Here is a 22903-nt window from a genome sequence, read left to right as displayed (position 1 = left end):
GGGCGACGCACAAACTGAAGAACAATTATATCGCAGAAGTTCTCCTACAGGAGTGAGAGCTCTGAGCCCCATGTCAGGCTCCCCAGCCTGGGGGTCTGCCCTCGGCAGGAGGAGCCCCCAGAGCATTTGGCTTTGAAGGCCAGCGGGGCTTGAGTGCAGGAGCCCCACAGCCCTGGGGGAAGCAGAGACTCCACTCTTGGAGCGCGCACACAAGGTCTCGTGTACACCAGAGCCTGGGCCAAACCTACCTGCTGGTCTTGGAGGGTCTCTCTCCGGGGTAGACGGGGGTGTGGCTGTGGCTGTCTCTGGGCTCATAAAAGCTGGTGGCGGAAATATCAGGGAGCATTCCTCTTCTTGGACTCTTTGGAGGCGGACATCCAGTTTGGGTAATTAGCAAAGAGACCTGGCTCCACCGAACAGCCGGTAGGCTCCAGCGCTGGCACGCCTCAGGCCAGACAGCCAGCAAGGTGGGAATACAGCCTCACCCATCAACAGACAGGCTCCTTAAATACTTCCCGGCCCACAGCCAAGCCTGTGGCTAGACGCGCCCCTTGATAAGGCCCTGCCCACCAGAGGGCAGGCACTGGCCCCTCCCACCAGGAAGCCTTCTCAAGCCTCTAGACCAGCTTCTCCCACCAGGGGGCAGATAGCAGAAGCCAGAAAGCAGCGATCTGGCAGCCCGTGGAATTTGAGTCCGCAAACACAGGGACCAACTGGTCCCTGGCCCTTGAGTGGCAAGAGGGGACTGAACTGCTGGGACACATAGGACACCCCCTAGAGAGAGCCACTTCTCCAGAAACATAAGTAACCTTCCACATGCATAAAAACACAAATAGAAATTTAGACACAAAATGAGATGACAGTGGAAGATAAAGCCCCAGAACAACTAAGTGACGTAGAGATAGGCAATCTATCCGAAATTCGCTATCAGAATGATGACCTAATGATACTGCAAGACTTTTATTAATTCATGCATTTACTTGTTCACTCTCTCTGCAAAGCACTGTTTTAAGAACCCAGGGTAATAACCAGCATCTGAACTCCATAAAGGGGAAAGACTCCGTGGACGTTGATAACCAGGTTGCAAAACAGAGTGATAGGGGAAAGGGGAGATGCGTGAAGGGCTATGAGACTTCAAAGGACTGAGAGATTACTTCTGATGGTGGATTTGGGCGAGGATTCGTGGAGAAGGCAGCCTTCAACCTGGTTTTTGAAGGAGGACATGATTTGGGGAGAGGGTTTTCCAAGCCAAGGGACCAGCACGAGCCCAATCACGAAGGTGGAAATATAGGACAATGCCAAGTGTTCCGGCAGCGCTGCAGCACAGATATGTATACGATACTGTGGAAGAAGAGAGATGAGACTGATTTGGACGGGGCCAAATCAGGGATGCTCTGAGGACTCATTTAAGGCTGTGTGTGTGTGTGTGTGTGTGTGTGTGTGTGTGTGTGTGTGTCTGAGTGTGTCTCAAAGGTCTCTGAGCGGGGCAGTCCTTTAGGACAATCAATTGCTCTGGCATCAGTGAGCAGGGAAGATTGACCATAGCAGTAGGGAAAACAGGTAGCGGTTACTTCACCCTGTGGCGTGGGCCTGAATGGGAGTAGAATGACAAGAGGAAAGGAGGAGAGGGCCCTTGTGAGAAATGAGAGAAGTAAAATCACTCAAACTTGGGAACCGGCTGCATATATATGAGTGGGAAGGCACTTTGGATGGTTCTGAGCTGGGCAACAATGAGGGTTGATGGTTTCTTAATTAACAGGTGATTCAAGAGGAGGAGTAGTTTAGGAGGAAAGATCATGAATACAATTTTGGATACACAGATGTGGATCATCTGGAGAGCAATGTCGAGAGGGCAGCTGGAAGTCTTGGGAATGAAATCAGAGATAGCAAAACAGACATCAGAGTCATCTGCATGGTGGTGACAGGCGGAACCATGAGAGCCGATGAGGTCCTGAGGGACAGGTTGGGGGAGGGGTGTCAGTGCGTGAGAAGAGAGTTGAAGGAGACCCCAGGGGAGCAATCAGAGAGGAAAGAGAAAATCCAGCTAACACACTGACCAATAGTGTCAGCTTACTGGGAGTCCCAAGGAGATGAAGGGTTGGAATCAGTCACTGGATTTTGTTACTATGGTGAGACTGGTGATCGCTGAGGGACACTTTTCACTACAGTCTTGATGATGGAATCCAGATTTCAAAGGGCAAATGTGTCAGGGGAAAAGCGAAATTAAATAGAGCATGCCCATTTTCAGGATACTTTGTACCTCAATCCAGGAATGTAACACACAGTATATTTGAGAATGGTTTCAACAAGAGTGTGATTAAAGAGTATTTTTTTTTAATAGGTCTTTTCTTTTCTGGCCGCACTGCACGGCATGCGGGACCTTACTTCCCCAACCAGGGATCGAACCTGTGCCCACTGCAGTGGGAATGCAGAGTCTTAAACACTGCACGGCCAGGGAAGTCCCTAAGGAGTACTTTTTGTAAACAATGAGCACCCTGTTTTCCTTAAACATTCCCTACATACAGAGTTCCTTTAGGGTAGAAACGGTGTCTTATTCATCTTTATACCCTACCTACCCCTGCCCTCTGAAAAATCAAACCAGAAAAGCCAGGCCTTAACCCCAGGACTGGATCTAAGCAGGAGCTCTAATTACCTGTGGTCTCATTGGGTGGATTCCCAGTGTGGCCCAGAACACGGGGCAGCCAGCGGGGAAGGCCTAGGGTGAGGTCCCGCAGAGGAGCAGCTGAAGGCCATTTCCCACCCACCAATAATCCTCACAATATCACCCTTAACTGAGCGCTAGGCACCTGCATTGTGTTAAACCCCGCAGGCAAGGGTGCTTCTAGGCCCTGCCCTCCCCCGCCTTTCCTAAAAGCCTTCCCAGTCCATTTCAGGGCAGAGGCCTTTCTCCCTGTAGTTTCCCTGCACCCTCACCCTGGCTTCCCTGACTCTTCTCTTCGGGAAGAGATTCCTGCCTCTTGGACTGCCCTCTCCTGGTCATCTTCACCGCCTTCTCTTACTTGCCACTCAGATGTGACCGTGTCCCGTGGATTCTCCTCTCTATATGCAGCGGGGTCTCTTGGGGAGAGCTCATCCCACTGCAGGACTCCAGGACTTCCAAAATGCTCCGGCCCTTGAGCATCTGATCCAAGTTCCCTGTTCGTGGGCTGCTTCCTGTTAAGTGTCCTCCGGGCATCAGAAACTCCACAAGTCCGAAGCTAACCTCGATATCTTCACTCCTAAACTTGCCCCTTGGCCCACGTGACATCGTCTGCCACCCAACTCTGGCCACATCCTGTTCCCTGACCCTTTCCCTTATATTCGTTATTCACCAAGTTAGGTTATTTCCATCAGTGAAATGTCTGAAATATCTCTACATTCCCAACTTGCAATTTCCACCACCACTTCCCCAATTCTGGGCCTCACATCCTTTGCTGCAGCTTTTACAATTACATTTTAACTGCCCCCAGTTTCCTATAAAAGCCATTTTAAATACTATTGAGGCATAATTCCAAATACAGATATTTTCACCCTTCCACTTAAGTTTTTGGTGACATCTGATTATATAAAATTCGAATTCCTTTGCTTGGCATAGAAGGTCCTTTTCGTGGAGCCCCACTTTAATGTTCTTTCATCCCATCTCTCCCCTTTTCCTACTCAGTCTGTGTGGTAGCTGCCTTCCCTCTTGTCCACATGGGTGAAATCACACTTGTCACTCAAGGTCCAGCTAAAATGTCACCTCTTAGGTAGAGTAGAATCTTCTACAACCCTGCTCAGCAGATTTAGGGTGCTGTGTCCCTTGAGCTGTTATCACTCCTTTGCCAATACTGTTCATACTTGTCCCATTACCTCATTCTCTCCCTGTCACCCCTCCTTGCTTGGGGATGCACATAGGGAGAGATTCTCTCATTAATCTTTATCTCCCTAGCACTGAGCAAGGCGCCTGATAGATGTTGGTGGAGCTGAACTGAGACCACAAAGAGTCCTCCAGTATTGGGGGGGTTTTTTTGGTTTTTAAGCTTTTTAGCTAATGACTCTAGTGAATTGATTCAGGTCCCCTCACCTCTGTGGAATGCAGACTAAACTATGTGACAAGCAAATACCTTTCTTTTGTCAGAAACAGAAATCTATACCTCTTTAAACCATGGTCACTGGACTAGATTTCCCCAAGAACTATTCCCTGGCTCTTTACCTTTTCCAGTACATTGCAACTGTCTTCTTTATGCCCTAATTTAAGTTTCCCCTGATCAATAACTTATCCTTCAGAGACAGACACTTCAGAGAAATGAGTCATTTAAAACTTCTGTTTTTGTAGACATCTTTAGGGAATGATTGTGATGGGGGTGTGTGTGCGTGTGTGTGTGTGTGTGTGTGTGTGTGTATAGACACATCTGCATAAACATACTTGATAAGGAAATGTTCAGCAGTAGGTCAATTCAATAATTCATTTAGTGAATATTGCCTTTCATTCTTAATTTAAACCAGTCCTGGATGGCAACTAGCAGGGTTATTAACAATTGAAAAACATATTTCAGAAAACATTCAAAAGGTCAGCTTAAAAGACCTCGGTGGAGAAATGCTTAGCCGTGGCTGTGACAGTGTAAATGGAGTAGAATCAAACCAGAATGGAGAAGTGTGTCGTCTGATTCCTGCTTCCACGGCTAACCGTGGGGACTGAGCGTGCCTATCAATTACTGCTGAAAAGTTAAACTGACATTTTAAAATCCCAGTTTTTAAAAATTGTGGCAGTACTCACAGACCCACTGCAGGATCTGACACTGGACACGTGGGCTGCTCTAGGGATGTAGTTGAGGGGTAAAAAGTTGCATGAACAGTATTTGCAAGGCTGTCATCTATATTCTGCTTTATTTGTGTGTGTATGTGTATATATATATATACACACACATGTACAGGACACTTAGTTTCCTTAAGAATTTTTACTGGGTGTTTGGCTAAAATACAGCCAACACTTAAGGATGTTCATTTTGAAATAGTGGTGGACACTGTTTAGATACAAACTTATGACCACCCTCAAAAAAAGCTGCATCACTGAGTACGGAGGAAGGTGAGTTGGAAGATCCAGTCCTGACTGAATGACTGGCACAAAGCAGGCTGGGGAAATAGCACGGTGCCAGGTGGAGTTCTGGGTTCCTAGGGCTAAAATGTGTGACGACTGTGGCTCTGTCTGTCTGGTGTAGAAAGGGTGGCCTGCGTTGGCGCTGGCCAAACGTGGGCTGAGAGGAAATATACTTTGTTTTTCTGCACTGAAGCCCACGGAGGACTTTCTGAAGTGTGTGGGGCAGAACTCACCCAATGCTGCCTCTGCTATACGTACCCTCCCGGCCCTTCCTTCCTGCTGGGGCCACTCTAGGCTGGACCCCTGGAATTGGTGCACCTCTTATTTTCCTGAACCCGCAAATCCTATCCTTACCACTTATAAGGTCTCAACTATAAATATTTTCCAGAGCTCTAGCAATAATTAGACAAGCTACTACGAAAGAGAGAGCATTATACATCAGTTAAAAACATATGCAAAACCAAAGCTCATTAGAGAAAGATAATATTCATGCAGATTTTACAAACCGTGTCTTTAGGGTGGCCCAATAAGTAGAAATATGGGGACCCATGCTTGTCACTTTTCATGCACATGGAGAGACTGGAAGGTACCATTCCTAAAGGAAGGGGAGGAAGAGCCTAGGACCAATCATTAGAATTAACAGAACCAGTGACAAAGATATAGTATTACTGTTAGAATCAAGATTGCTTAGTACGTTTAGAGCAGCTGAATAAAAATTATCTAGGCAGTAAGAATAAAGACTTTAAGTAAAGCTGACCCTGTCAAGCATGCAGCCAGTGAAATTAGTGAAAGACTGAGCTACGTTCATAATCCAAAAGTAGATTTCTTTTCCTCAAAATATTGAAGGCATCCTGAGGTGCTTTTAAGGAGGCACAAATGTTTAAAAATTGTTGAAATTGTAACTTCAGAATTTTTGCAGAATTTTCTCGTAATGATAGGGTGTTTTAGTGAGACCAGCTGTCATTTGAGAAGTCACAGTAATCATTTCTAAATTTTGAAAAATCCTCAAATTAAAGATATGGTGTGCCCCTGTTTTTATGTTTTCTCTAATAATCTCATCAATTCTTACAGCTCTTTTCACCTGTGACAATCTGCTTATTTATATTCAAAGTTCACAGTTGACTTGCTGGCTGTAATTATTTTCTGGAAAAAATAAAGTTGAAAACAATGCAGCCAGGTTTTTCCTGTTCTACGTGGCTGTACTCACCTGTCTGAGGTCTGTGCTCTGAAACCAGCCTCTTAGCGCTGTCTTGGTCTGTGTCTATCTCAGCGCCTGGGCTACAGTTCTTTACCTACATGAAGATGGGTACTAGAAATTCTGGACTATCTGTCAGTGATCTCCACGAGACAGGCCCCTGGGAGATGTAATAACCGCTCCCTGCAACGCCTGATGCTATGTTCTCTCGGGTCCACACGGTGCGAGGTAGAGGGGGATGTGAAGTTACTGTGATCAGATGCACTTAATCCACGCAGCTCAGACATTTGGGGGCCTGATCCCCACTTTGCCAGTATACACTGATGACATTCCCTGTCTGAACGCCTACTTTGCTCCACACATGCTGCCGTGTATCCATGGCTTCAACACGCAGAATGGAACAGCGCTCCGCACGGATGTCCCATTATGCCCCCTGGGATGCTTTTCATTGCACAGACTGTGTCTGAGGGGAGGGAGTCTCAAGGGTGGGAATGAACAATTTGAGGTTAAAGGGAAAGTAGAGCCTCTCTGTGGTGAGGGAACTAACGTTTAACAATGAATGTGAGGGGGGAAATTAAATTTCAGAATTTATTGAGTTTACCATTTAGCCCTGCTAAGATGCAAGTAGTTTTGTACAAAAACCATCAAGTGGTTTTAGTGTCACACAGAGAAGGCTCTCATTTGGTTCTAAATGTGGGCTTTACTAGGCTTGAAAGATACATGTGCTAGGAAACCTTGGACCAGAAGATCAAATCAAAGAGCCCAGAATATGGTGGAAAAAATTGCTATGAAGGCTGTAGCAGAAAGTATGGTGAAACGTGAAAAACAGAGTTGCATCCTGTGCTAGGCATATCTGATGCAGATGTTATGAGTGTACATGTTCAGTCCTAAAATTCAGGGTCCTGATGAGGCCAGGGTCACTCTCTGTTGGAGAGTGTGTGCCAAAAAAAACAGAGACCTTTTGACAGAAGTGTAAACACAGATTCTTCTGTAAGCAAATGTCTGAGCTAACTTAGAGTCAAGAGCTGTTTAGTCCAGGCTAAGTGTATGTTTGTTGTTCTGTTAAAATGTTTTTTGAACCCAGACAGCACATTGAAGAATGTGTGATTCTCAATGTGTAAGATTTTACTACAATTAGAGCATGTAATTCAAGCCTGGAGCAAGGCATTATATAATCGCATTTTTGGTCCTGACTGAGGGAGTTCAGTTAAAAAGAAGTGTTGGGATGTCTTTGTCAGAACAGGGCATCAGGGTAACCCTATCTCTGAGCAAGGCTGCAGGCAGGATTCTCAAATAACAAAAATCTGGCCTTATGGATTCACTAATTCTTCCACTAGAAATGAGGGGTTTTGAGTACTTTAAAATGAACGCTGGTGAGTTATTTGATTAGGGAACGCCAGGATAGGGCAATAGGCCCAGGCATCTCTGAAGGGATGCTTTAGAGACCTGACATTCGCTGGTTATGGGAGTTGGCTGGACCTACCCAGGAATTTGTCTTATAGTATTAAACTCCACTTTTAGTATCTAGAAAGCAGGGTTTTGTCGGCAAGCTCCTTCAGAGGGGTCAAAATCTTTTCTGTATCATATCTCTTTTGAGACGAGAGAAAATCAGACAGTGGGGAAAACAACTTTGGCATTTAGCTTCATAATGGGTGTAGTTGAGGGGTCAGAAGCTTATCCTGAATCAACACTGTCATGCTCTGAACACAGGGTCAGGCTGTCCTCAATGAGGTGGGTTGGGAGCTGAGCTCAGACTGTCAAAAAAGCCTGAGATGGAAATGGGAGGAAAATCTAGTCTTCTTTCTTTAATTTTAACAGTTGCGAGTCTGAACGGAGAGGGATTCAGATTTGATGGGCAAAGGAGGAGCCGGGTTGAGGGGCTGAGGCTCACAGAGTGAGAGGTCGACAAGACATACAGAGGACAACAAAAAAGCAGAAACTCCTGCAGCTGGCCTTTACAGGAGCGCTAAAGGAGACAAATCCAGCATGGATTTGTCTCCCGGGCATGGGATTCTCTGGGGTGGACTTTAAAAATACAGAGTCCTTTTGACTGGGGCGAAAAAAGAAAAAAAAAATACAGAGTCCTGGGCCAAATCAACCCAGTCCTGTGTGTGTGTGTGTGTGTGTGTCTGTGTGTGTGTGTGTGTGTGCAGCTTTAAAACCATGATGCAAGCTTTCTTTTAACCTTGATCGCCACTCCCCCCCTGCCCTCCATATAAAAACTATTCTCTGGAATTTGTGACTTCTTTGAGGTCCGTTCCAATGCTCTTACAGTGCTCAGCAGCGTTGCCTCTGAGAAGGCTGCCTTCTCCCTGGACTGTTGTGGAAGCAGCCCTCTCTTGGGAGAGCTCAGCTTCACGTTAGGGAAAGCAAGAGGAAGTTCTTACCAGAACCTAAATACAACTATCCAGCATGAGTTACTGGAGGAGCTGGAATTTTTAGGTTTTCCAAGATGCATGTGGAGCCCTTCTCAGTGGGGGCTGGGAAAGGTATCTGTTCATTCACTCATTTCCTCCAACAATTTCCGTGTTAGGGAACTGAAGGAGGGCAGACCTCAAGAGGTAAACTGGTTCTTCTTGGTTGGTTTCTTGGTTACTTCGTGGTCTAATATATTTTATCAGAGTTTTAAATACCTAACAAGTGAGGACTGGGGGAAATGAGTCACTTAATATACCCTGCAAGAGAACAATGTAGGTTGGGAGAATATGCAAAAAAGAAGGAATTTCATCACAGTCCAAGGTTTCCAATAAAATGATGTGAAGAAATGGGATTTCACCCCCATCCTTAAAGCACTTTAATAAATGAGGTTTGGGCTGAGCAGTGGGGAAAAGAATTTCAGACTTGTGTATCCTTCAAGGAAGCCCCCTGCGTCTGACTCCATGAAACAGAAACTTACTGGAAGTTTCATGATTAGTGAATTTCCTGGGGTTCCCTAAATGCTGCAGAGAGCAGTCTGGAGCCTTGCAGCTGAGGAAGAACCCTGTTCTCTGTATGATACAGCCACGGTTCTGCCTGACAGCCTCTCCTCTTCCCGCATCTGGCTCAGTGGAGGTGAACTGGAGTGATTTGTGGAACCACTCATGAAAAAGGAAGATACACTCAACCATGAATGTCAGAAGCTGAAATTAAATTTCAGAATTTATTACTGAAGCAAGCCACCTTTTGCCCTATTAAAAATGCAGGCGAAACAGTGCAAAGGCTATGGAACCATTTAAAGTTCCAGTAAACGTGGTCTCTGAGGCAAAGGCAACAGAGACTCTCCCCATGTCTGGGGGGCACAGAGTCGTGCACCACGGACACCTCAGGCTGTGAGGTTACAGAGCTCCAGGCTGAGAGCCACAGGAGGGGAAGAGCAATGATTAGCAAATTTGCTCAATAGAGTTTTATCTCACTAACTTGGAAATGAGAATAATTCAGACTAGGTCTAAGCAGAAATTTACCCATACTCAGCAAGTCCTTTTCTTCAGAAAAAGTACAAATTATTAGCATAAGTATTACAAAGGAAATGCTTAACAGATTAAAGAAGCAAAGTGCTTTTCAAGGATCCTTAACACTCTAAAAGTACTTCTTAAATTCCACAAATAACTAATAAAACCCATTAAAATTTTTTCATTAGAGCAGATCCTTTGAGACCTTTTAATCAGTCACCACACTATTAGAATCAATTGTTATACGTATCCTCATTCTTAGACTTTCAGCTCACTGAGGGCCAGGACTGTGTCTTACCTTCAGTGCCTGCAAAGTGCCTTGCACATAGTAGGTGCTCAGAAAAATCCTGCTTTTGTTGAGGAAATAGTAATGACATTAAGTAATGATATTAATTACAGGTTCTGCCTTACATGGAATATGTGGTAGGAGTATAATGTCTAGAGTTGACCTTTGTATGATCAGAGGGAAGAAAGGATTTGAACAAGTAATTGTAAACAAGATTATAGGGGGAGGCTTATAACATTCACATGCTAATGCATATTATTAAAGAAGAATAAACAAACACTGCTTATCGCCATATACGTACAGACTGGTACTGCTTAATCTGGTGCTCTAATATTATTGTAAATCATTTTTATTTACTGATTAAAGGAAGACTTTTAACTATTTAGCCCATTCAGTTCTTCAGCTATAGTCTGAATATATATAGTATGGCTCAAATAGATCTTTTCTTACTTAATGTAGCTATATTACCCTTATAAAATGTAAACAGTTTCATTTACCAAAGGCCTGTCACACTCAACACCTATCAAAGATACAATTAACTTTGAAAATGGAAGTGCAGGCAGAGGTCTAACTCATGGATCGGCTGTTTCTTTCCCCAGAGGGAGATGTGGTCATTTGGTGTTAGTTGTCCCTGGGCCACTGGTATTCTGAGAATTTTGCTTCCTCCTGGGAACCCTGCCTGGCCTCCTAAAACCATTGAGATCATTTACAATCAAACTCACTTCAGCATTCTTGTCATAAAGACCTGTAATGTTGCTTAAGAGAATCAACAGGTCAGATCACCAACCAAGACGGGAAAGCATAATTCTGTTTTGTTCTGATGAGATTTGAACAGCAAATATTACCAGGGCAAGGCTCTGCGCTGGTCTGAACTGCTTGTGGAGGACATTTTTTCATCCAGTGGCACCTCTATTTACCCTGGCCCTGGCTCTGTGGCTCAGGGTGTACAACAAGCAAATGTTCCCTGTAGTCCCTGAATGCTAATGAAGGACACCTGTAGGTCAAGACAGGGAGCTAATCTGCATAATGTACTCCCATGCAGCTTTAGAACCAGGATGCATGCTTTCTTTTCTCTTAACCTTTTTAGATTTACTTGTAACAGCAAGAACCAGTATTCAGGAGGCCGCTGCTTCTGCTGTATCATCTTTTGATCCTTTCCTCAGTGTGATGGAGTCAAGTTTCCTTCTTCCTGCTAGTTGTTGAGATGTATGTGTCAGGGGAGGGGGAACCCAAGCTCTCACTGAGTTTATAATCAACACATTCTTATCCTGAGGACTAGAGTGGAGTTGAAGTGTCTATCTCCTGAGCTGCTCTTTCAAGGACTTAACTATGAAAGCAGCTTCTCCGCCAAAGCCCTTATCATTTCCCACCCTCCCCACAGCTGCTCAGCCACCCCTGGGAGCAGCCGCTACGCTCGCTCGTGGCTGCATTTGCTGATTTTTCGCCTCTGAATTGGCTGAGGTGTGTCTGCCGATGAGTCTCATGGTAATTATGGATGGCAAATTTGCAGCATATTTATTCCCTTCCTCAGCTCACTTGGCTTCACACTGTCGATTGTGTAGTCGACAATCTGACAGATCATCTGGGGTGTGTTTTTCTTTCCGTTGCACCTGCGCTTATCTATCTCTGTCACAGATCACCTTAATGGCTCTGAGCAAGAGAGTTTTCCTATTTCTCTTGACGGAGATCAGCTTTTCCCTGACGTGTCCACAAGTCCAGATAAGGGTCTTGCTTCAAAGCTGCTCTGAATTCTGAAGGTATCAGAGGGAGGGCTGGGGGTTATCACCTAAACCCCTCCAGAGGCTGTTTGCCAGTCTCTTCACCTTCAGAGTTCACTCTTGCCCAGGCTGGGTTAAGCCTCCACACTTCCCTAACAGGTAACATCTCCTATGGATTCTGATAACTCCCTTTGACAAGCTTTTAAGGCTAGATTTTGTGCCAAGATTGGGATCTTAAAGGGCAAACAAAGGAAAAAAACACAAGATTATACTCATAGTTGACAGAAAAATCAGGTTTCCTGTCGTTAGGGTGCATATGGACGAAGTGGATTATTTTCTTGGTCACATCTACTAGTAAGCTCAAAGATTTTCGTTCATCGTTCTTGTTTCTGTTGTTTTGTGACCTGCACCCCTTGCCCATTTTATTAAAATACACGCTAGCCTATCTTGGACAACAACAAAAATAAGCAAATTGTGTTTCACGAGAGAGTCTATCTAACTGACGCTGGAGGAATCGCAATGTTCCTTCGCTTTGGGCGCTCCTCATACACTGGGGGCATCTGCATAGTCCGTGAGTGTGTGGCCACTTGGTGGCTCGTTCCTGGTGCCGGACAAGTTCCCAGAGCAGGCTTGGGACCGCTCTCCTTAGAAAGGCCTTCTCGCAAGGCTGGCCTTCGGCTGGCATCTGGGAACATGGCTGGTGATTCGTTCCCTACACTAATATATAGCTCTCCTAAGCGGAAAGGGTGTCTCACTGTACCTCAACTGTTTGGACAAACAATGTGGTTTACGCTTTCCTTCTGGGGAGTCTGGAACTTTGGTACGTGCCAGGCAGAGGGTGCCTGCGTGCCCAGCCCCCAGGAGAAACCCTGGGTGCCCAACCTCCCATGGGCCTTGCAGGGCAGCTACATCATCGTGCACATGCTGCTTCATGCTTGTTGCTTCAGAAGAATGCTCTCTGGGGGACCTCTCACGGGAGACAGAGAACGCATAAGGAAGCCTGCACGTGGATTCCTCCTTATGACCCCACGGGGTGTCCTTACATCACTGTCCTAAAGCTGAGCTGTGAGCACAACTGTATTCTGTGCCCCAGGAGTCTCATAAGCAAATCTCTGAGTGTGGGGTGGTCTCGGGGACCCTGAAACAGCCTCCTCATCAGTCGTTGTGAGGTTCCAGAAATATCATTTGAGACATTATCCTCAAAAATGTTGATGGGACCCCTAACCTTCTTGGTTTCTTATGCATAATCTTGACTTAGATTTTCCTGAAGAACTAATGTTTCCTTAGGTTATGACTATCCTTTTACTTCCCTAAAGGAGATTGCTTTACTCTTTTAAATTTGTTCTTTTGTGACATAACCTCTAAAATTATTTTACAGTCAAAATCCATGTCAAATCTAACATCAAAAGGAGCAGACAAGCTCTACCACTACCAGTGTATATGATTTAACGTTACATTTTAGAAGAATACATTCAGAAGTTCTGCAGTACTGCTGGAGTTAAGAGTATTGACAATGGGTCCCTCAAAAGTGTGCGCAGATACTTATCAGACTCTCTGTGCCGGTTAATTTTGGAATTTAACCTTAACTAGATATTTTCAGACGACATTAAGAATTAATGGGATACTGTCGACATGATCTTGAATTTTTGTGCTGTTCAAAAACACGTTTTCCTTTTTTTGCTTTGAGGCAGCTTCATGCTCAGGCATCACAGTCTGAGTTATGCCACGCTGGCTGGCAGACTATTCTAACTGCTCTCTACAGAGTGGCAGCTGGTGTGGTGGGTGCCCAGAGTCGGGACCAAACAGTGATGCTACAAAACGAATAGAAAGTTCAGGAGAGCCATGTTGTTCATGTTAATTTTTAAGATTAATTTGTTAGAACAGCATTAACTCTATGAGAACCCCTGGATATAGATAACAGGTCTCGTCATGGAGTGAAACACACCTTTAAAACGAGATCTTTTTCAGAAGTGAGAGAATCTCACAGGTCGGTTTCATATTACTGAATCCCTTTATGTGCTCTAGGGTGCAAAAAGTTATTCTATTTCAAGAGTTCAGATTCTTTACAAAGCGATGAATGTCAGTGCCATTACACAGGCTCAGGCCTGTGCTTATTGCTAATATTAATAATTAAAATTATTGAATTAGGTCCAAGTATTAAGGATGGGAAGCTATGAAATATTTCCTTGGGCGTACAGCCAACCCTACAGAAAGTTCTGAATGGTGTCCTACTCTTAATGTGAGGGCTTAACCAGCCCTTCCTGTAGGCTTTGGGTGTGTTCAAGACTCTGGAGACAAAGCATGTAAGGGCCGTTGAATTCAGACATTTCAACTGAATGCAGGATTACATCTGTCCTGCTAATAAGGAAGTGTTCAGTCAATTATTAGGTAACTTAGGCAGAAAGCATAATTTGAGAGGAAAAAGTCCTATTCAGATTTTGGGGAATGGAAAGGCGAAAACGAAAATCAAATTTATCTAGATCAACAAACAATCTGAACTATTCATTCGATCAGCAGTTAGATCCTATTTCCCTAATCTGGACAGGTATTATCTGCACTACCTCTGTACTGATATCTGTCTGTGTCTGTCTCTCTGTTAATCCCTGTGATTAATTAAAGACCAGCTCAGGTTTCTCTGTTTTTCATGTAAAGACCACGCAGCGCTTTCTGATATGCTAAGGTAATGATGTCAGCCTTGCCTTAAATGGGCTGTTGGGAAATAACACCATTAAAGACTCCTGATGGCAAACCTATGAATTAAAATGCATTTTAAAGCCTTCCTCAAAAGCATCCAGATATACAACACAGGAGTGATTTTTTGGGATATCCCTAAATACCAAGGCAGTGCAACCACTGCATGAACTGAAGTTTATGTTTTAATCTTCACACCTTGAAGATTTGGTCTCCTTTGTCCCCTGGCCCCGGTTACACATCTCACGGGACAGTCTGATGCACGAGCCATTTTAGGAAATAACTGATAAATTACTGTGGACTCAAATGAACAGAGGACTACAAAAGTTCTAATATAGGAATGTGGCAAGAACTCCCAGCACACTCAGAGATGCCCTGAAGGTCCTACATTTGCTATTTTCAACATTACCTAAATAAGGGAGCAAAAGAAAGAGCTCACAGAAATATATACCTTGTGCTTAAATATACACATGTGTATATACCTATAGCTATTGATCACTAAATATATATTTACGTAGAATTAGGGAACTGATGTAGTTTTATAAATAAGCACAGGCATTTACAGTTCACAGAAGAAACAGAAAAAAGGTGAATCAAAACGTGAAACGTACCATACTCTGGGACCTGCCCCGTCCCGCGCTTCAGCAGTAGCCTGACTCTTCTGCCTCCGGATTTGATGAGCTCTATTGCTCTGGCGTGTGTCATGTCTCTGGTGCTCTCCCCATTGATTTCAATGATCTGATCTCCTACCTGTTAATTAAAGAGACATCAAGTCAGCCAAAGGCGGTGTTATTCAAGTTGCATTTCCAACAGATTAGAGAAGCATCCGTAGATGACCAGTTTCCAGAGAGCGACTGAACAATCTGGTTGTAGCCTGCTGCTTCTTAGGAGGGGCTAATCCCTGGCCACATCCTGAATCTGACCACCAGACTTTATTTATCTTTATAGAAACTCACATATTAGACCATGGAGGTTGTGATGATATGTCACTTCTATTTAGCCAGTATGGCAGAGGCCACAGTTGAACTATTTAGGATTTTCTTAAAAAATTAGGGAATGTGTTTGATACTGCAATTCAAAGTAAGCTGGCATCTTTGCTTTGAATCAAGAAGTAAATATTTTAAGGCTTTTTCGTTGAACACATTAGGCAGGCATCTACTTCAAAGTGTTGGATGGAATGATTTGTTTGGGGGCTTCTCTGAGAATTTTTGTTATGCATCATTTCAATTTTCCTGGGTGCTATTATGCTATTGCTTTCTTCCTAAACAGTGGTTGGTTGATATTCAAGTTTGATGATGAATTTTCTATCACAGTCCTTTGAATTAAAAATGACTCCATTCTCCACACATGAGTGATGCCCTTGCTAAAGCTTTGCCATGCTCACACCTGGTTGCCAGGGTTTGGTTAAATACCAGTCCCTCCTGAATTGCTGGAGGTGCCTGGGTTCCATTAGCAGTTCCCGTTTAGCCTTTGTGAAGAGATATTTGGAAGAAAAGAAGTTCAACCATGAGCACCTCGTGTAACTCCCACAGTACCATTACTGCCAGGAACCTTTGAATTAAAATATGTTTGATTTCAGTGCAAGTCACTTAAGACAAATTAGCCAGGAAAAGCACAATAAGTTGCTTTGCAACGATGCTGTTTTAGTTGGGCTCCTGAGACAAAGCAGATCTCAGCCTAAACTCCATAATGCAGACAGAATTGCAAATAAACTCCCTACAGGGGAGCAATATCTAGGTTGATGCTTCAGGCCAGGCAAGAAGAGGAACAAAAAGTTGCCATCACAATGGCAAAAGGGCATTAAAATAAGTCCCTTCGCCCAAAGGGGGACGGGGGAGAACAAACACAAGTTTATTGTAGCAAGGAAGTGACGTCTCCACCTAAAAAGGACTCCCTAAGGGGCAAGGATCCCAATGTAATGAAGGTAAAGACTTCCCCCTTTGTGTACTCAGTGGCCTTTGGAAGTACCGTTTTAAGGCAGTGGAAGAGGTTGGCCTCACTGGCATGAACTCCACACTCCATAGAAGAATCACAAAAGACAGGACTAAATTAATTAGTTGTAGGGCCAGCGTTTGCACCATTTTTCTTCAGGTCTCCCTAACTGTCACCTTTCCCAGGAGGCAACGGGCACAGCCTGAGGTCCAGCAGCTAGCCTGAGGCCACACAGCCAAGCCAGTAGCAGAAGAGGGACCAATTATCCCTCTCCCAGCAGTCCTCACCGAAACCTCAAGGCACAGTATCAAATTGTAGAGATAAAAACAAAAGTTCCGATGAAGTTGTTATAATAGAGTCTTCATTCCCGGCTACTCTCTCAGACTCACATACCCGACTGATTACTAAACATTTTCACCTCGATGTCCGGCAGGCCACTCCAGCTCAACACCAGCAGACCGGGTGTTTCTTTCTCCCAAAATAGTTTGTCCTCTCAGTTCCTAATCCTGGGTGACAGCACCACCATTTATTTACCCAAGCCAGAAACCTGGGGGTCCTGCTGAGCTCCTAGCTCAATTCAGGCCTTAACCCGGATTATTCCAGTACTCCCCCACCAATGTCTTCTCACTGTCACCAGTATCATTCTTCTAAGGGAGATCTCCCCAGATGCATCATGCTGACTGAGGCAGAGAGGGCCTTCCATATGCCACTGTTCTCTTGCCTTCTCCTCCCTATAGGCCTGGTGCTCTCCCAACCTTCCTCAAGGCCTGCCCAAGCTCTTTTCCCTTGGGAGGCCTTCCTAGACCCTGTCTTCTCCTCAGGCAGAAGTGTGTAATCCCTCTGCTCGGTCATCGCTGCACCCCGCTATGTTATCTGTGACACTGCATTACACAAGTATGCTTCTCAGTCTTCCCTCCTCAACTTTGAGCTTCTTCACTCATCAAACAATTTCTGAGCACTGATTATGTGCTAGGCAGTCTACTGGGGAGATCAGGTAAAGAGAAATAAATGGTATAGCTTCTATTTACAACATGTTCTCAGTTTAGTTAGAGAAAGTGGGTAAATAAGACAATTACTATTCAATATCTCTTTGCTCTGACAGAGGTATTCACAAAGTGCTAAGGGAAGAGAAGGGAGGGGCATCTAACTTAGAAGAGTGGGGCTGGTAGTCAGAGAGAGCTTCCTGGAGATGGTGACATCCCAACTGAGTTTTGAAGTATCAGTAGGAGTGCCCCTGGTGAAGGAGGAGGAAAAGCATTCTAAGAAGAGAGGACAGCATATGCCAAGACCCTGAGGTTTGACAGCAAAGCACTGAAGATTTTGAACAAGGGGTAAGCTGACCAGGGAAGCAGAGTGGTGTTTAGGAATCTCCCCGAGACAGTGTGAAGGGTGGACTGGAGAGAAAGTGGGACACTGAGGAAGGGACCTGAAGTTGTGAGGCTGTCACATTGTTTATCCAGGTGAGAAATTGGGAGACTGTGGGGAAGAAAATCATGGGACACATGAGAGCAGGGACTAGGCCCCATTTGACTGTGTATCTTGTATGGGGTGCACTGTACCTATTTGTGAGTGAGTGAATGAAGCATTTCCACACGGCTCATCTTGAGAACCATGCGGGAATGGGTTATAAGCACGCTTGACCCCAAACTCAAACCCTGACAGACAGCACTGCCTGAGGACACTTCTGTTTCAAGACTGACATTTCAACAAGAACCCTGTGGAAGGTGAAAGGAATCCTGTGGTGTGACAGAAACAGTCACACTTAGAAAATCTGATGTTCTCATTCTCTTGTCTGTTTGTTATTTTCCCTTCTCCCTACTAAGAGCCATGAGAATTAAGGGAGAAAAAATTAGCCGGGGAGAGAGAAATGGTGGGTTGGGAGACTGTGTGGGAGGCTGAGAAGCAGAGGGGTTCAGGGGCTGGCGTCTCTGGTGTGGGATTTTCAGGCTAGGGTTCCGGGAAGAGTTAGGGATCTTATTTTCACTGAGTTCCTGGGAGCCTGAGCTGACCTCCTGGCTTGCCAGCTTTCCATGTGAGGGCCCCTCAGAAGGAGAAGAAAACAACTCTGATGCTGGCTGAGCCGAGGGTCCTTAGTCCCTTGTCTAAGACTTTCAGTCTCTCCCAAGCCCCTGTCCATTCCAGGGTGCCAGTGGAGACAGTCTTCCTGCCTCACTGGGGGCAATGGAAGTTTGGGAACAGTCCAAAATCTTACCAAATTCAGAAAAAAAATTCTGAGGTGGGACGCTGGTCAGGCAATGAGATGGAAATGCTGCCACAGTCATAGATCTGAACCTTACAGGTGTTCTGGGCAGATTGCAAAAGTGGGTCAACTCATTTGGATCTAGTGTCAGTGGTAACAAACTCGGTCCAGGCCCAGCCTCAAGACTTCCATCTCTCCTTGTGAAATGACATAAATGGTAAAAAGGTTTACTTTCCATTTTCATTCCAGTATCAGCCTTATATAGAGTCATTTTACAGGAAGCTCCGTAAATAAATTTGGGATGTGATTCCTTTCACTTTCATCCTCTTAGCATCCGATGAATAAGACGGGTTTGTCAGGGGGAGAAGAGGTTCTCTTTACCTTCCGACCTCCATACAGCTGCCCAGCTGCAGCGCGTTGAAGTGTCCCTTTCCTACATTGCAGTGAACTGTTTGGGGAGTGGGGGGGCGGTTAATTGAATAGAACCAGTGGCAAATGTGCGTCCCGTTCAGGGATGAAGAAAAAGACCAGTTGTGACTCCGATGTAGTCTTCTTTTCCCACACACCGTGGAGCTATTTTCTATTGAGCTGCATTACTAAAATGAAACTTTAAAGATCTCCTCCACTTGTTCTTAGAGAATTTTTAAAGTATCAAGCTCTAGTTAGAATTGAGAGAGAGACAGAGGAGGAGAGAGAGAATGGAGGCCGTGGGGGAGAGGAAGAGAAAGAGACACAGACAGACAGACAGACACACCCAAACCAGGTAGAGGTAATTCAGGAATGTGAGTGTTTGTTTTGTGTGGATCAAGGAGATGTCACGTGTAGGAAACTAACCAAAGGACATAAGATGAATCCTAGGCATTCTTTTTTTGTCCTGTGGAAGAAATACTTTTATCTGTGGTCCCCTTGGGGAAACTGACAACCTTACAGCAGTGTCTCAGGGGCAAGGCAGAATGAGATAAGACTGCCATTTCTTGGCCCAGTCTAACAAGTTCTGCATTTCTACTCATTTCTATTCACATCTTGGCAGATTTTTCTTTAACAAAACTATTACCAAATCCTCGAACTTGCTTGAGGCCCTGCAGGTAAAACTTCTCTTCTTTTTTTTTTTTTTAATTTATTATTTTTATTTATTTATTTTTGGCTGCGTTGGGTCTTTGTTGCTGCGCACCGGCTTTCTCTAGTTGCTGCGAGCGGGGACTCCTCTTTGTTGCGGTGCACGGGCTTCTCATTGTGGTGGCTTCTCTTGTTGCAGAACACGGGCTCTAGGTGCATGGGCTTCAGTAGTTGCAGCACACGGGCTCAGTAGTTGTGGCTCACAGGCTCTAGAGCGCAGGCTCAGTAGTTGTGGCGCACGGGCTTAGTTGCTCCGCGGCATCCGTGGGAATCTTCCTGGACCAGGGCTCGAACCCGTGTCCCCTGCGTTAGCAGACGGATTCTTAACCGCTGCGCCACCAGGGGAGCCCAAAACCTCTCTTCTTATTGGAAAGCCAAGGCAGGTAAAGGTAAAAGTTTCAGTGTGTGTGTATATATATATTTTTTGGCTGCACCACACGGCGTGTGTGATCTTAGTTCCCTGACCAGGGATCGAGCCCGGGACCCCGGGAGTGAAAGTGCCAAGTCCTAACCACTGGATGGCCAGGGAATTCCCAAAAGTTTCAGTATTTCTTAGCAGTTAATAGTTTAGGTTGTAAGAAAAGAAAAATTGAACTCTGTACTGTATGCATTTTTGTAGTAAAGTCATATAGAAAGTATTTGGTTTGGCTCAACTGAATCTTCGTACGGACTACAGTAATCCTGGACTTCCTTCAGCCCCAAGTCGTGGTAGTGTCTGCTCAAGGCTTGCTTGGATGTCTCCACAAACATACCTGGCTGGCTGCAATCAGCTAACTGCCCTCACACCACGGGAACCTACTTCACATGATGATACATGACTGAAGTGAGCCTAGATTATCATCAGGTGTGAGGAATTGAGCTCCTTTAGAGTTTTATGCTGACACAACGATCGATGTCTCTAGTCTGTGTCTCATGAGAGACTTAGCTGTGGACCATTTCTGTGGCTAATGGTCCGAGGTCACAGGTTAGCTTTGTCATAATTCTTTCCTTACAGGCTGGTTTCACCCGCTGACTCCAGACCCCTCACGAGCAAGGAACGCACCTATTGCCTTTGTGTCATCTATACCTGTCACAATTCCTGACAAGTAGGCCCTCAGTTAATCCTGGCTGAGTCAATGAACGTTAGCTTTGCTTTTCAGTTATAGTGACCGTCTTCGTTTTCACGACACAGAAAGTTCAGCTTTTGTGTACCTTAGCATATACCGTAAAGCTTCCTTGAAATACTGCCTTAGGCACTTGCAACCAAACCATAACAATTTCAACAGTACTTACAGGAGACCAAATGAAGTTTCAGTGAAGATGACCTACAAAAATTGTTAGAGACAGGTATGTTATTGTTATAGGAAACAAATGCTAAAAGGTCAAGAGGAAGGGAGGCTGAATTCGAATAAAATCAGAAAAACAGAATCAGAATTAGGGTCTTCGCTTCCGCCTGTCACAGGTATCGGCACTGGGTGCTCTGACGAAAGGACACCTGGGCCATAATGGCCCTCCTGGAGCAAAGGACAGGCTGATTTTCAACTCGATAATGACCTTCAATATATCATGGCTGTTTTCACAATTAACCTTCGTTAGATATTATTTAATAACTATTACAGTAAAAATCTTTTCCAAGGGGTTACACTGAGTGCTTTGGTTCACCTTCCCATGTCTTCCGTGAGACTGGTGATTGAATTAGATGGCATCCAAGTGCCTATTATAGGACCTGGCTCCAGTTACAAACTGCTGTGCACGATTGCCTCAGCACGGCACAGAAGCCCATCAGGTCAGCAGGCTTTTCCAGAGAGGACTTCTAATCCCACTGGAAACTGAAATTCAGATTTGAGAGCACTGAAACTATGTGGATTTTATTTGCCTCAATTAATGTATATGTTGAACTCTGTCTGAGACTCTATGCTATGTTCTAGACAGCAATCACCTAAAAAGAAAACATCCCAACATCTCTTAAGAAACTTCTTCCAAAGAGAAGTGTGAAATAGCCCTGGTGGATTTCCAGAAAAGTCCTTAATCAAGGTTATACCCGAGCACATATCGGCTTGGAAGGGTCATGGAGGTGAGGGGAACGGAAGGGGAACAAGAAGTTATGGGCCGCTGCAGAGTTCTGAGGGCTTATGCCTTGATGTGGGTAGGGTACCTCATGTCACGTTTTTCTTATTTGTGTATTTTCCCTTTAGAAAAGATTTAGTCACAGCTCAAAAAATGTTCCGTCTCTGACTTGGGCAGGGGTGGTGCCTTGGCTTCTCACTCAAGTCAGGGGGCCGCTGTGGTGCAGATTCAGGGGGCACTCTTCATTCAAGAGCCTCCATTTTTCACTCTTACTTTTAAAATCCTCTAAATTAAAACATGGAAATACATCTGAAATTCCAAGATAATGTAGTAGCCCAACTGTGGAAGTCAACTCTGAATTACAATTTGGTATCTTTATCACCCAAACTTTCCTTTTTCTTTGTCAAATATTACTAACACTAATCTCATATAGGAAATTTTATTAGATTGCTTTTTTTCTAAATCTCGCTCTTCCAGGGTTTTTAATTGGTGTTGATGTGCCCTTCCTCAGGTCCCCCATTCCCTGCTCTAGGTATGCTTTCTGGGTGGAGCAGTTCTCTTTCTGTGTCTTTGCAGATGCTGCTCCCTTTGTCTAGAATCTGCCTTTCCTCGTTCAAATAACTAAATCCTGCTCATCCCTTAGGGGAAAGCTCAGGTATGCCTGCATCCAAGAAGCCTCCTATGATCCCCCATCAGTCCTGGGTTGGGTGCCTTGCCTCAGCATTTCTTTAAAAGTTGGCCCTCCGGGGCTTCCCTGGTGGCGCAGTGGTTGAGAGTCCGCCTGCCGATGCAGGGGACGCGGGTTCGTGCCCCGGTCCGGGAGGATCCCACATGCCGCGGAGCGGCTGGGCCCGTGAGCCATGGCCGCTGGGCCTGTGTGTCCGGAGCCTGTGCTCCGCAACGGGAGAGGCCACAACAGTGAGAGGCCCGCGTACCGCAAAAAAAAAAAAAAAAAAAAGTTGGCCCTCCATTTCCACAGGTTTTGGATCCACGGATTCAACCAACCATAGATGAAAAATATTTTTTTAAATTCCAGAAAGTTCCAAAAACCAAAACTTGAATTTGACATGCCTGGCAACTATTTACATAACATTTATATTGTATTTATAACTACTTACAAAGCATTTATACTGTATTAGGTATTATGAGTACTTTAGAGATGCCTTAAAGTATGATCTTGTATGTATGAGAACATATTTTATATGCAAATATAT

General features: G+C 44.8%; 1 protein-coding gene across 14 annotated transcripts in view; it reads right to left on the bottom strand.

Annotated features, from left to right (window-relative positions):
* MAGI2 (membrane associated guanylate kinase, WW and PDZ domain containing 2) overlaps nt 1-22903 on the bottom strand; it is a 1362215-nt gene that overhangs the window by 73770 nt on the left and 1265542 nt on the right. For 10 of the 14 annotated variants that reach the window (XR_009565115.1, XM_060304749.1, XM_060304753.1 and 7 more), the window contains one exon: nt 15007-15145. Coding sequence is in view for 13 of the 14 variants with exons in the window: in XM_060304749.1 (XP_060160732.1) it covers nt 15007-15145 (139 nt within the window). In the remaining variant the exon portion in view is untranslated. Of the gene's footprint in view, nt 1-5583; nt 5695-15006; nt 15146-22903 lie in introns of all 14 variants that reach the window. The other 4 variants (XM_060304748.1, XM_060304750.1, XM_060304752.1 and 1 more) reach the window with 2 other exon arrangements.

This window comes from Globicephala melas, chromosome 9 (genome assembly GCF_963455315.2).
Source record: "Globicephala melas chromosome 9, mGloMel1.2, whole genome shotgun sequence".
In the NCBI taxonomy this organism is placed as follows: domain Eukaryota; kingdom Metazoa; phylum Chordata; class Mammalia; order Artiodactyla; family Delphinidae; genus Globicephala; species Globicephala melas.
Note: the sequence above shows the minus strand (reverse complement) of the source record. Positions and strands in the feature narration are given on the sequence as shown.